Source organism: Acanthisitta chloris, unplaced genomic scaffold (genome assembly GCF_000695815.1).
Source record: "Acanthisitta chloris isolate BGI_N310 unplaced genomic scaffold, ASM69581v1 scaffold2550, whole genome shotgun sequence".
Taxonomy (NCBI): domain Eukaryota; kingdom Metazoa; phylum Chordata; class Aves; order Passeriformes; family Acanthisittidae; genus Acanthisitta; species Acanthisitta chloris.
Window position 1 is genome coordinate 100,184 of NW_008649798.1, and position 13,239 is coordinate 113,422.

At 38.5% G+C, this 13,239-nt stretch overlaps 1 protein-coding gene across 1 annotated transcript in view; it reads left to right on the plus strand.

The window, feature by feature from the left end:
* TTC27 (tetratricopeptide repeat domain 27) overlaps positions 1 to 5,724 on the plus strand; it is a 105,346-nt gene extending 99,622 nt beyond the window's left edge. The window contains exons 15-17 of the mRNA XM_009072037.1: positions 1,141 to 1,252; positions 1,833 to 1,933; positions 5,484 to 5,724. Of these exons, the coding sequence (XP_009070285.1) occupies positions 1,141 to 1,252; positions 1,833 to 1,933; positions 5,484 to 5,606 (336 nt within the window). The 3' untranslated portion in view covers positions 5,607 to 5,724. The remainder of the gene's footprint in view (positions 1 to 1,140; positions 1,253 to 1,832; positions 1,934 to 5,483) is intronic.
* The last annotated feature ends 7,515 nt before the right edge of the window (positions 5,725 to 13,239 follow it).

Sequence of the window (13,239 nt, forward strand, 5' to 3'; positions counted from 1 at the left end):
TTCTGTTCCTTGAACTTTCCCCAGCTCATAACTGTTTCCTTTCAGGATAAATCCAGGTTCCAGAAGTGCAAACAAACAGCCCACAAGACTTTGAATTCTTTCTCCTCCCTGACATCTGTCAGCAAAACCCCTCTAATTTGCTGCTCTGACTCAGACATGTGCAGACTGAAATCAGACTGCTGTAAAAACTGTTGTTCCTTCTCTTGGAAGGTCTTGCCTCTGCTGGACAGAACTATTACCAATTATAACCTAGGTTATTATGAAAAGTAATTTGCTCTGGTTTGACTCTATCTCTTTGCTGCAATTTACAGCGGCGTTAGCAGTTCAGTCACCCATGCCATAGTGACTGGGTGGGAGAGAGAAGGTAGAAGCTTCTGACTGAACCCACAAATTCAGCAGTCTTTATTGTGCTCATGTACATGTACCACACTGCAAGTTTTTTTAATCTTTTAGATGATATTTAAACTCTTAAAAAAGATAACTGGAGAGTTGGCATTGAACCAAGCCATGTAACTTCTGGCATGTCTTTGTTTCATGGTTTTGATGCTGTAGAAAGAAAGCAAAACTCAAAAGCAAAATTTAATTTCTCCTGCTTCAATTTTTCTTTTTTTTCCCTAAATGGGTCCCTCCTTCCATATTGTTTGCATTAATTTCTCCTGTTCACACTGAGAACCAGAGCAGTATGGCAGCTAATAGCTCTGGCTGTAAAATACATTATTTGCCAAGAATACGTATACAGAAAGAAAGCTTTGATGTATTCAATTATAATTCTTCTAGGTACAAGTGTGCTGTTTGAAGTGTGAACGCAAGTATTTTTCTGTTTTTCATGTGCATTTAATTACAATGACTTGGCAAACATGGGTCACATCCATCAGTCTAGACAGATTTTTAAAAGATAAAAATTAGACACATTACTTTATATGCCTCTCATAGCTGAGATGCAATATTGGTGAGGAACATCTGTGTTACAGCTGGTGCTCACTGATACAGAAGAGGACACTGCTCCAACTCACAAGAAATCAAGCATACTAAAGATACATTCACTTTCTGGATTGACCATTAATTTCATAGAAAGTTAAAACTAAATTAGTCTCCTAGTTTGTTTGCTCAGATACCGATTTGTGTTTTCCCTCCTTGCAGTCACTGCAGTGTCTCACTAAGGCACAGAAATGTGAAATGCAATCAACTGATTGGGAGAAAGATGTTGCTTCTTTTAAGGAAGTGGTGAAAGGAGCCGTAGAGATTGCACACGGTATGTTCTGCCTGAAAAAGAACTTCTGTTATTCATGAAGAGTGTAACAAATATTTATTCAGCTTAGTGGCAAAATAATACTCTACCCACTCTATTTATTTCTACTTTTGGGGGGGTCCTGTAAAAGAGAATACCATCCTGTTAGTGCATACAAAAATATACTTGGAATGAGGCAGAAATCATGTAGGATGAGTCTGTAAACATAAGACTCGTAAACATGGAATCAATTCATTTCATGATCTATTAACTTCATAATGCAAGTGAAAATGCATCTGTAGATCATCTCAGTCCTCAGATCATCACATAAGTTTGATTGAGTGTGTCAGTCAGGAGATGGATGAAACTTAGACTCAGTAAGATTATTCACTGTTCTGTGATATTTGTGTTTAAGAAGAATACATATACCTGTTAAGTTTAGTTATCTTCTCAAAATTACTTGATGTTCTTTTTCTTTACGTTTCTTTTTGGGGATATTACTTCTAAAATTGTCTCTGAAAGGTATCAAGATCTTTAATTAAATGTTTTTGTTTAAAGATTATTGCTGGAATGGTCATGTTTTTTTGTTTTGGGGTCCTTCTAGTGGCTATAAAATGCAGCAAGAACAAATCTAATCATCAGGAAGCTTTGCAGATACTTTCTTCAGCTCGACTCAATTTACGTGGCTTGTCATCCAAAGCAAAGGTAGGAATGTTTGTTTGAAAGCTAAGAATCTTGGTTCTTTTGCAGGAATCATTTCTCTGTTTTGGATCAATTACAGGTCGAATAATACCTGCCTGTCTCAGTGCATCATGAGATGGATATTCATCTCTATGCTGTTAAGAGTTCCACTTACGAATAAACATTTATTTCCCTTCTTCCTGGTAGGCTTTGACTGAAATATACCTACTAGTCTAAGAGGCAACATTGACATTTTAGAGTAAGTTAGAATTTTACTTAAAATGTTGGGCAAATAGATTCAAATATTTGAAATAAATCAGTCATTTCAAAGACCTATTTTTTTTATGTAAGCAGTTATGGGAGAAGCAGGGCAGTCTGAGGAAGAATAGATGTAACGCTGCAGAAAGGACCAAAATGTGTCAGGACTACTGTGTCACGTGAAGTGTTTGAAAAAGAGTTATTTATTAAATGACAGAACTAATTTTTAATCTGGTTTTCATGGGTGCCCTACCAATTCAGATATTAATTACTTGAAAAATGTTACTGTGTTTGAATCATACGTTTGATTTTTGAAGTTGTGCCTCCATAGCCAGGCACCCAAAGAGTTGGGTCTGTTTCTGCACCATTATTCTCATCTTACCCTTCATGATACAACATGAGACACAGCCATTGAATAGCTGAGGACTGATCTGGGATGTGTTTTTGCTCAAAATACACTTCATGTCTTAAAAAAGGATTCTTTCTGCCTGAGGAGGGCAGGGGGTAGCAAATATGAATTATGAGCTAAAGTTTTATAATGTGTGCTTGTGTTACAAAGGGTTGATTTGTCATCAGTGAGATAAACTTGGCTCCCTTTCTTTAAAGTCGTTTAAGGATAAAAGCCTAGGAAAGTTGCATTAGCAGGCACAAGCTGGATCAGTAACTGTGCTTTTAGATACTGGCATAGGTAAGACTTCAGAATGTGTTGAAAAAAGCCACAACATATGTTTTGTTGTGAGTCACAAAAAATTGCACAGACTGCTTATTACTGGAGAGAAAGCAAGACTATGTGACATAAAATACATGAATGCAAGTACAGGTAGTTTATGTTATGAAAGATCATGCAGTATCTGAAAGATGAAGAATGGATGAGTTTAGTTAATTGTGTTCATAATTTCTGAAGGCACTAATTAAATGAACATCTATGTTATTGGCAGATAATGGTGCCTTTAAGCTTTATGGTACTTCTGAAAAAACTGACTTATTAGACATGAAGCTGTGTAAGTGACCTCACTGTTTCTGCATCCTTTCCAAGATGCCATCTTATTTTTAATTTGAAGTCATATTCGATTTTCAAAGCATATTGTGGTGTAAAAACTCAAGTCATCTTCTGTCAGATCTTATGCACAAACAGTTCGACACTGTTTATGCCTGTCCAAGCTTGACTGCAGCATCTCTGTTGCTGTCTTATGAGTCAATATTAGTGTGAGATTTTAAAATTTTTTTCTTTTAACTGAGGAAAGCACTTAAAAATGGGCTAAGAGCAGTTCAGATTTCAGAAGGAATGAAAAAATAGCAGAAGTAACTTTTAAAAGATAAAATTCCAAAATTTGATAGTTGGGCCATGCAATTGGATCAAATCATTAGTCTTTCGAACAGGCAAAACAATGTCACTTCTCAGACTTTTCACCTTTCCTAGTGACATCTCTGACATTTGAGCTTCTGTGTTGTCCTGGACTCACAAAGCACACAAAAGGAGAAAGGTTATGGAGATGTATTGTAAATGCATGAAATGTGGGAGCTGTTTGGGGGAAAGCTGGAGCACAAAGCCCAAAGAGTGATGGGACATGAAGCTTCCCCAGGCTGCCTCTAGTTGAATAGATCTCTTTAACTGTGTGTGTGTGGGAGGAAGTGCAAATAATTATATTATCCTGATTTATTTAGTTAGTGGTTTGGGGTTTTTTAATTGATTAGAAAAATGAATTATACAACAAACAGACAATAAATATAGCTGAGCCTGTGGGAGCTCGAGGTTTGCTTTGCTGACAGACTGTGTCCGTGCTGTTTACTTCTGCCAGTGGTGCTCCATCAGGTGTAAATCATTCCACCACAGGAGCTGGAGCCAGTGGCAGGGTTCCTCATGGAGGAATTGGGATTTCAAAAGGAAATAGGGTTGGACATATTGGGTGGGATTCAAGGTGCTTCCGTCTATCCTCTGGAGTAAGAAAGCTGCTTGTGAGTGGCAGTAGGTGCACAGGAGAACCCTCAGTAAAAAATTATGCATTGGAATGTGCTGCCTGGGGAGGTGGTGGATTCACCATCCCTGGAGGTTTTCAAGATGAGACTGGATGTGGTACTTGTGCCGTGGTCTCGTAACAGTGGTAGGGTTGGACTTGATGGTCTTTGAGATCTTTTCCAACCCAGCTGATTCTATGATTTAGTATTTTAGCCAGAAAGAATCAAACTTTCCTGTCACATGAGGTTTTTAGGCTGAAAGTCAGAAAAGTTTCTTTAGTTGTAGCACGAACATATTCCTATTTTTGTGTAGGATGTTCCTTTCTTCAGGGACAACACGGTTTTGAGGCACATTGAAGACCTTGGTTCAAGCCTTTCAAGTACATTTTCATTTATATACATATCTTGTATTGTCCCATTTCATTTTGATGATATAATGATACACAGATGTACTCCAGAGCAACTTCTGTTTTCTTGGTTTGTTTTTGTCTCCAAATGTAGACTTTCTGTTGGTGTCAAATGAAGTGTGAATCACTCTCTGTTAAGATAATAAAGGAGAAACGTGTTTGGGTGTCCCTCCTTTCTGTGGAGTGGTACCTCACACAACCTCAATATTGAGTCAAATGACAGGTCCTGGCCTTGAAGTAGCAACATGTTCAGCAGATGCATCATGCACAGTGCTCCCGTCAAAGCTTGAGACAAGTCATGCAGCATTGCCTTCTCTGTAAATAGATGAAGATTATGACTGCTCACAAGTTGGCTGTGGTTTTGTTTCTGTTAATTACTTAAAGTCTTTAAGAGTAATCTATTTTTATTACTCTGTAAGGTTTTGTTTTCTCTTGTATAACTTACTTACACACAGGTGAATGTCTCTACCCATGCACGTCTTGATATAATGTTGAAACTTATTTATCTGAGGTTTTGGAGAAAATGATGGAACAGAATATGACACTGGAGGAAATGGTCATTGAAATTCACAGCTACTAATTTATCAGTAAACTGCAGTGACAGTATGTGAGATGCTTTTCTAATTTGAGTTTCCTGGTCAAGTCCTTTACTGTCAGCATAGGCAGTCAGGCCAGAGCAGAAACCCAGCATCTACAGGAGGATTCGACCTCTTTGGCAAAAAAGCAGGTGTGTGGCACAGATTTCAGGTCTATATATGTGTGTGCACCTTCTGTTTATTAGCCACAAAATGGCCTTTTGTTAGATACCATCACAGTTGCCAAAAATACAAGAGGCAGTATAGTGGTGATTAACTTCCTGTATTCTCTCTCTACACTGAAATAGAGAAATTGTATCTGTATTTTAAAGATATTTATTTATAAAATATTTATGAGTATTTCTTTTTCTCGTGCAGCAACTTTTCATAGATGTGACCAGTAATGAGGTTCACAGTGAAATAGCTGATGAGGTGACAACTATGGACAACATGATTGCTGAACTTCAGGAACTGAGCAACCAGCTGAGAGACCAGTGCTGACATATGGACCAGATTTCATGACAGGAAGACAATAAGGGCATATTTCTTTTGCCATTGCTTTTGCTGATGAAATGGTAACAATTCTCAGACAACAACACTCTGAATAAACATTTTTGTGTACAGTGCTGTAGTTGTGGTCAGCTTTCTTTGGTGTTCAGGGTGCCTTTTAAGATTCTTTCTTACCTGGTCTTACTGTCTTAAAAATTAGTTAGTTAGTTATTACTTAAAACAGTATTACTTCATTAAAAAATGCATAACTTGCATCCTGTGGGCAGTAGACTGGCACTTCACTGGGGCCTTTTACAGGCATGGAGATTTCCCCCACTGAGGCAGCAATAAACCTGCAGCCTTGCACTAATACCCGAGTAAGTTTTTCTCATCTAGACTATTTTGCATAATTTCTTTTTTAAGCATCTTTACTATTGCTCTTCTTAAAATAGGATTTTTTCAGGGTTTCCAGAAACCTGTGCAAAATAATTTCCTCACATGATTTTGACTTGTTCTTCCCTGTGAGAATGATGTAGTCTCCAAATAGTTTGCAGTCTGTGGTATGGCCTGTTACTGAATGGTAAAAATATTCTCACTTAAGAGAAAGAAGGTGGAAGGAAACCAAACAATTGGATATGAAGCAGCAGTAAGTGCATGTGATTTCAGTGCATGAAGGGGGAAACCATCTTGATGCCTTTGTAAAGTTTAGGATGGAGAATAAATTATTTGCTGTCAGTATTTTAAACATGAGGGTCCCACGGAAATTACCATCTTAGCAACAGTTTTATCTGCTAATGAAGGAGAGCTGGCTCCAAAACACCTCTTGATTGAAATGGCCTAGAGAGGGAGGAGGTGTCCAAGGCTCTGCAGAGTCAATTTGCTGGAGAGGCTCCCATTTTGCTCATATTATAATGAGAGGCCCACCTGACTAAAAAAAAAAAGCTGAGAGTTTTGTGACAGACTCTTCATCACTACCACCTTTTAATAATTATATTTTGATATGACTTAACCTTATTCACTAAGGAAAAGGTATTTAAAACTGTCATTTTGTTTGCAGCACTAAATTTTATTGGGAAGAAAGGGTTTAGGTGTGAAATCACTCAGTGACAGAAAAATCTTCCATTTTTACTGTGATCATGTGGCAAATTTTAAACCAGAACTATATCCCACTATCAGCTTGAAAACATGAGACTTGAATTCAGTTGTCTTGATTTAAAAGACAATAATTTCCATTGAGTCTACTTGAGACACTTTCATAGCTGAAATTTGGAGGTGCAGAATATGATGCCACACTGATTTTTGTGTAATTGCTTCTGCCTAGCATTTAAGAAAGACACATTCTTTTTTTCTAAAGAAGTTAACATTTCATATTAGAGAGATCCATGTGAAAGCCTTTAAATCCTTTCCCTTTGATTTTCTTCTTTTTAAAATTATCTGTATTAGGGTGGTCACATGGAAAAGTCATTCTGCACTTTCAGTGTCTCTTCCTTGTGGTATTTCACATATTTTCATAATACAGATTTTTTACTCGTTTGAGCCTCCCTCTCGTCGCAGATGCATGGAATGTAAGCAATGCTGTCTTTCTCCTAATACAGGGAAAGCCTGCTGTCCACAGACAGTAGTGTGTTCCTGAAGAGTGGGAGGACTAGTGTTACGACGGCGCATCAGTTTTCGTGTCATAATTAATCTAACAGAGGGGAGATGTGTATTTTTACATCTCTGCAGACAATTTAAATGTGTACAGGCAATAGACATGATATGGAAGATGGAGAGGCAGGAGCTGACTCATCACCCAAGAGATTGGCTTTTTAGAACAGAGAATGATGCCAGAAGATCTCAGCCAGTTCATCCATGAGACTGACCACCTGATGTAAATCTTTCTTCTAGGTATGTACTGGCTATCTCTTTCTTTGTATTGGTGGCATTTTCATCTTCCTCAGATACAAGGTGAGCCCATACTGCTTCTTTAGAGATCATCACAGGGCCCTTTTAAAACTTTGCAGGCACAAAAGTTACCTCAGTTTTGTATGGTACTCATTTTCTGTGCTCATTAGTTCAGAATAGCACTAGAAAACCATTGTCATAAAGACAATGCTTCTATAAAAGCCCTCAAAAAAACTGGCTGGTATTGAAAGATGGAAGAACATTTCCTAAACAGAGAGCAGACTTTTCAGATCTTCATCTTATGGGGATCATCTGTCATCTTACTTGGATCACTCCCATGACAACTGCAGAATCCTTGAGAGTTTAGCAAAACTGGACAGTTCTTTCCTGATATAGTTGTCACACCTACAAATACCTCTGTAACATCAGTGTTGTTTTCAAGTGCTGTGTGTGCAGCATGTGATTAACAATTACTGCATAGTGTAGCATGGACTCAATTAAGCAGTATTTTGCAGGAGTGGCTTACAGTTCACAGTAGCACTTCAGGATCCTTCTGATCTTTTCTTTTTGACTTTAGAAGTGTTGGGGTTCACCTGTTTTGGCATCTATCTGCTATTAGAGCTAATTTGGTGTCAAATGGGAGTAAAATAGTTGAGTCTAGAATTTTTCAACTTCAACCAACCCAGACAGGGAAAGCAAGTGTCTCGGAGTTTGGAAGATGAGTATAAAGCCAGGAAGTATGATGTATGAAAAAGAATTTATTTCCATGGCCTAAGAGGGTTTGTTATTATGTCTCTGACCTAATATGGTTCCACCTATGATGTGTTTTCAGCCCCTGGTGGTTAGAACCCAGGGAAGAGCTCCTGATTCACCCAGTGGGCTGTGTTGGGCCGGGTGTGGTGCTAAAAGGGTTTTTTTGATTGGGACATTACTCATGAGCAGAAGGGAATGTTCTTAGGGCCAGTGGGGCCATACTGACTCAGACAGGTCATCCTGAATACATGCCAGTAAATGTTGTGTTCCACATCACATTGTCCTCGGTGTTCCTTCCACTACACTGAGTGGTACATTCAGAAAGGCAGGCAGCTCTCATCCCTTCATTCATGCAGAGCACTGTACCAAAAGTACTTTAGGAAGAAATAAAGCTTAGAATAATTTTTCAGGTCTAAAAATGGTGTATAGTTTATATCAAATACAGAGGAGACATTTACAAGTTCAGCTTTTGCATGTGTGCATGCATTGGTTAAAACTGTGCCTCCTATTTTTCAAAATAAGGCAGGAAAAAAAATAGGTATTGATTTTATCCTGCTTTCGAGCAGTGCTGTCCAAGAAGCTGTAAAGTCTCTTTGAAATTATTTTGACCTAGCTCTTCTAGGAGTTCAATATTTCTCTGTCAATATCAGTGAGTATATGACTGACAGTACAGATGGACAGAATGTATTTTGGGGGATAAAAGGAAGCTAAACAAACTTATGCTATTTTCAGAGTAATACAAATTGAAATAATAGACCAGTGTCTAATTTTTCTTCATCCACATTCATGCAGTGCTTGGTACCAGAAATGGCTACAAAATAGGGAAAAGGTAACAGCTGATAGGGTACAACTTGGATTCTCTGAACTTAAAAATAAACTGGAATTTGATAGGAAAAAATCTTACTCTAAAGAGGAAAAAATTGCTGTCAAAGTTGTTTTCAGTGTGATTGCCCAAACTAAGTGCTTTGTGTTTCAAAAATAATTTCAAGAAATCAATTTGATCAGTTTTGTTTATGCCATTTGTATATACACGTTAAGCACATATGTACACGTATAAACATGCTCATATACATAGAACCTGTGTCTGCCATAGGAAGAGTTGTTAATTCTGAAGGTGTAAGAGGTACATTTACAGAAAGGTACATCTCATGAAAGCTACATGCATTGGAGACCAGAAATCAGTCCAGATGTAGGAAGGTCATTCCTGTACATTTTACGTGATAGGTTTCAGTCATAAAACTGGTGGTTGAGGTGAAGTTAACAGTGTGAATGGCAATGAAATATTTACTTTATGCAAAAGTCATTATAATACTGCAGTACAGTTTTTGTACCATTCAGGAGTATTTATAAATAGGTTTCAATCAGCAAATAGCTTATTCAGGCATGTGCTCAAATATAGTAGCTGCATTCATTAGACAAACGTTTCTACTAATCCTTCAGCCACGTTAATAAAAGTGTAATCCTTTACAGGCTGAAGGTAGTAGGACAGGGTTCTTTTTAACTATCAACATCTTTCAAAGACCAAGTCTAATCATTATTAGTGGCTGTATTTGGTTTTTGGCAAGTAAGTTGAAAATTGATAACCCTTAGCAGCATGTTGTTAGAATTCCTCACTGAAAACAGAGACAACCTTGCTCTTAGGAGCAGCTTAGATACTGTATCTCAGGTAGATTTGTTTCTGCTCTTTAAACAAGCAAAATCCTCAGAGAATAGCAGCTGTCTTGTTGGACATTTTGGTTTGGTTTCTTTTACTATTTTTATAGCATTTGTCCTTTCACTCGCTTCTTTTGCACTTACGATTTCAATGTTAAGGCAAGAAAAGTAAGTTTGTGGCTGTCTTCACAAGTCTTCACAGAGCAAGGCAAGGATGCCAGGTTAAGTAATCGAGTCACTGCACTTCTTTAATGGGGTAGATAAAAAACCTCCTACAAATTTAATCCACTAATACTGATCTAAACCTAAACTGGGTCTCTACAAAACCAGAATGGTTTGTGATCAAAAATTTGTGATAAATAACTCTGCTCTCTGTATGTAACTGTTTTCCAGGTTAATCTAAGTAGCAATGCCCATTTTTCTATTTCCAGTTTACTCTGACCTAAATGTTTTCTCAGAACACACCAAGAACCTTTTAATCACCAGTGATGTCACATAGCCCTTCTGTATTTTTTCCTTATTTATTTTAAATCTCAGCGACCTGTGAGTCAACTGTAAGAGTTCTTGGCCAAAAATCACTGTAACAAATCAGGCAAAGAAGTAACAGCCAAGAGCCATGCAATGGAAAACCAGGATTAACAGCATGAAAATCTTCAAAACTGCAAGTTAGCCTATTAATGACATCATTGCTGAGGTGAAGCAGCTAAATTTTTCAGGTCACATTTAGAAGTTAACCCCTACTATTCAGGTCTTTTCCACTGTCATCTCTGAGCATCATATTCTTTCCATGTTAAGTGCAATCATTCCATCCACTTCCAAACATCTTGTCCTGCTTAGCTTTCAGTTTCTGCTCACTGCAATGGTGATCCTGCAATCACGGAAACTATCTTTGTGTTTCTCTCTCCAGCTTCTCTGGCACAGAGTTGACTCACCGTCTTTATGTGATCTCTCAACTCTTTGCCAGTTTCATGACCTTTGGTCCCCAGAAAAGCACCACTAATTCTTGTAGTTCTTTGTGTGCTTCTGCCCCACAGCAATTTAATTTTGTCCCTTTCCAGCAGTTAGTACCCCATCCTCCCCTCCCTGTAATCTCTCTTCTGGACTCTTTTAGGGTTTCTCTATGCGTTTTGGATAGGAAAGATGCTAGGAAGGACCTGAAGCTTGCAATTAGTGTAGAGACTAGCTAGCAGCTGCATGAAAAATGTAATTGTAGCAAGATGAGTTACTTCAAGGAGTGGGGAAAGGGCATTTTTCCTGTCTTGGCTGTGTCCTTTGGGTATGAGACAGAGGTCAAGGACCTGTATGTTTAAGTAGAATAAAGAGCACCGTGAGTGTTTGCCAGAAAATTGAGACTGCAGAGGGAGAACAGCAGTCCAGAGACGGTGATGATGGTCCCTGCAGAACTGCTGAAACAAGCTAAAAAAAAAAGATTAACACTGTTTGTCAGGCAGGAAGGCACAAGTCTTTCCTTGAACTAAAGGTGGAGCAGTAAGTAATCAGACCAAACTACTACATTGCCAGAGAGCAATGGCAGACCAACCAGAAGTAACAGATGCAGCTGGAGAGCAAAAGGACGTCACAGTTTGGCAATAGCCCACAAGGAAAAGAACCAAACTTTAGGCAGAAAGGCCAGTGCACTGTAGAGCTTTTAGCAGCCCATATGGTCTGAGGGATTGTGTCTGTTTGGGAATGCTCCAGACGTACCTACAATTTTTTCACTTGCTTTATTTGTAGCAGTCCATCTTCCATGGTTCAGGTTTTGCTATTGTCAATGCTATCGCCTCCTATTTATAGAGGTTTGTAATTTGGCTGTAAATTCTATGGAGTCCTAGGACCAGACATAGTGGACACAGCCACAACCAGTCTGCACTTTCTGTTTGCAAGTGAAGAAAAGGCAAGTAGTTCATAAGCTTGGGAAGCTGCTGAAACCAGAAAATTTTTGTAGTTTTAACTTACTGTCGTGCTAAGCAGAGGGTTTTATGTAGCTGATATCTTGCATTTGGTCTGTACTTTTACTGCTGTAGTAATCTGTAAGAAAACTGATAGGTGAGCAAAGCAAGTTCTAAATAATCAATGTAGAATAACTTACATAGTTTCAAATGGAACTCCAAATTGAGTCCTCTATAACTTAATGGAGGGAGGGGAAGAAAAAGGAAATGGCCTATGGAAGAAATATAAGAAGTGAGGTCCATAAAATGAAATGAAACAGTGATAGTACTGAGAACACACAGTGTTGTGACACTGTTCAGAGATGGCACAGAGAGTAAGATACTCACTACTGTCTGCACATGCTGTTTTGCTGCAGAAACAGTTGACAAATATAATTCAGATTCTGATATGTTCCTAATCAGAAATATGGCAAACTTTTGGCAAACTATTAATCAGGAGGATCGGCATTGTTTCTGTTTAAGTCAGTAAGGTCAGTGGTATTTTTTCAGCTTTCCTGATTATCTTGGACAAAGATTCAGTCTCCTGAGGTTAAGCCTTTGCTTATCCTGTTTCCTCAGTATCTTGTGTCTCTTATACTCTTACAAGTGCCTCACTCTCTTGGATAACACCAAGACTTTTCTGCTTTGATTGGGTGGCTCCAACTACCTAATTTACTGCAGGTGTTGCAGACCACTCTTACATATATGTGTATAAGAACACACAAGTACACAAACACACACAGACATCTCTCTTGCTTGTAGTAGTCCTCCTTCCGTGTCAAAGCAAAGCAAAACAATCTGGGATGTTCTGCTGCACAGGGTGACATGACTGGGACTCTGGGGTTGCTTTTTTTTCCCTGCACGTGAATGCTCCCACCTGTTACTGCAGTGTTTGAGTGCCTGCTGCATAATATCACTGACTATAATCAAGTCTCTTGCAGATATCATGGGATCTTTGGATTTCTGCTCTTTCAAGCATGCTGCCTGAGGCAAAATTTTAGAGTTTCTTGTTAAGGTTCTAGTATTTCCATGAGGTTTAGCTGAGTGAAAAAGATTCAGTTTTGTGAATGTCACTCTTACCTTGGTGGAGTGGTATGTTTATTGGTTTGGCTTCTAATAGGAAAGTTTTGCAAGTTTTTTTTCTACAAGCAGTTGAGGTCTATGTTGTTTTGCTGGCAGTGACTTCAGCTGAGCGGTCAGTTTAATGCTGCATGTGGAGCCTTGAGGAGCTGAGCCAAGAACTTTCAAAGGTGATCTTTTCTGGACATTTTCTCATACATTCATACTGGAAATTATTTTGGACATTGCAAGTGTTTTGAGTTTTTCCATATGAGTCTCTTCCTTGTGGAAGTATTGGGAAGGCAGTGAAGGTAGCTTGCTGTGACAACAGTGAACACAACTAGGACATGTTGTCACATGCTGCCAGC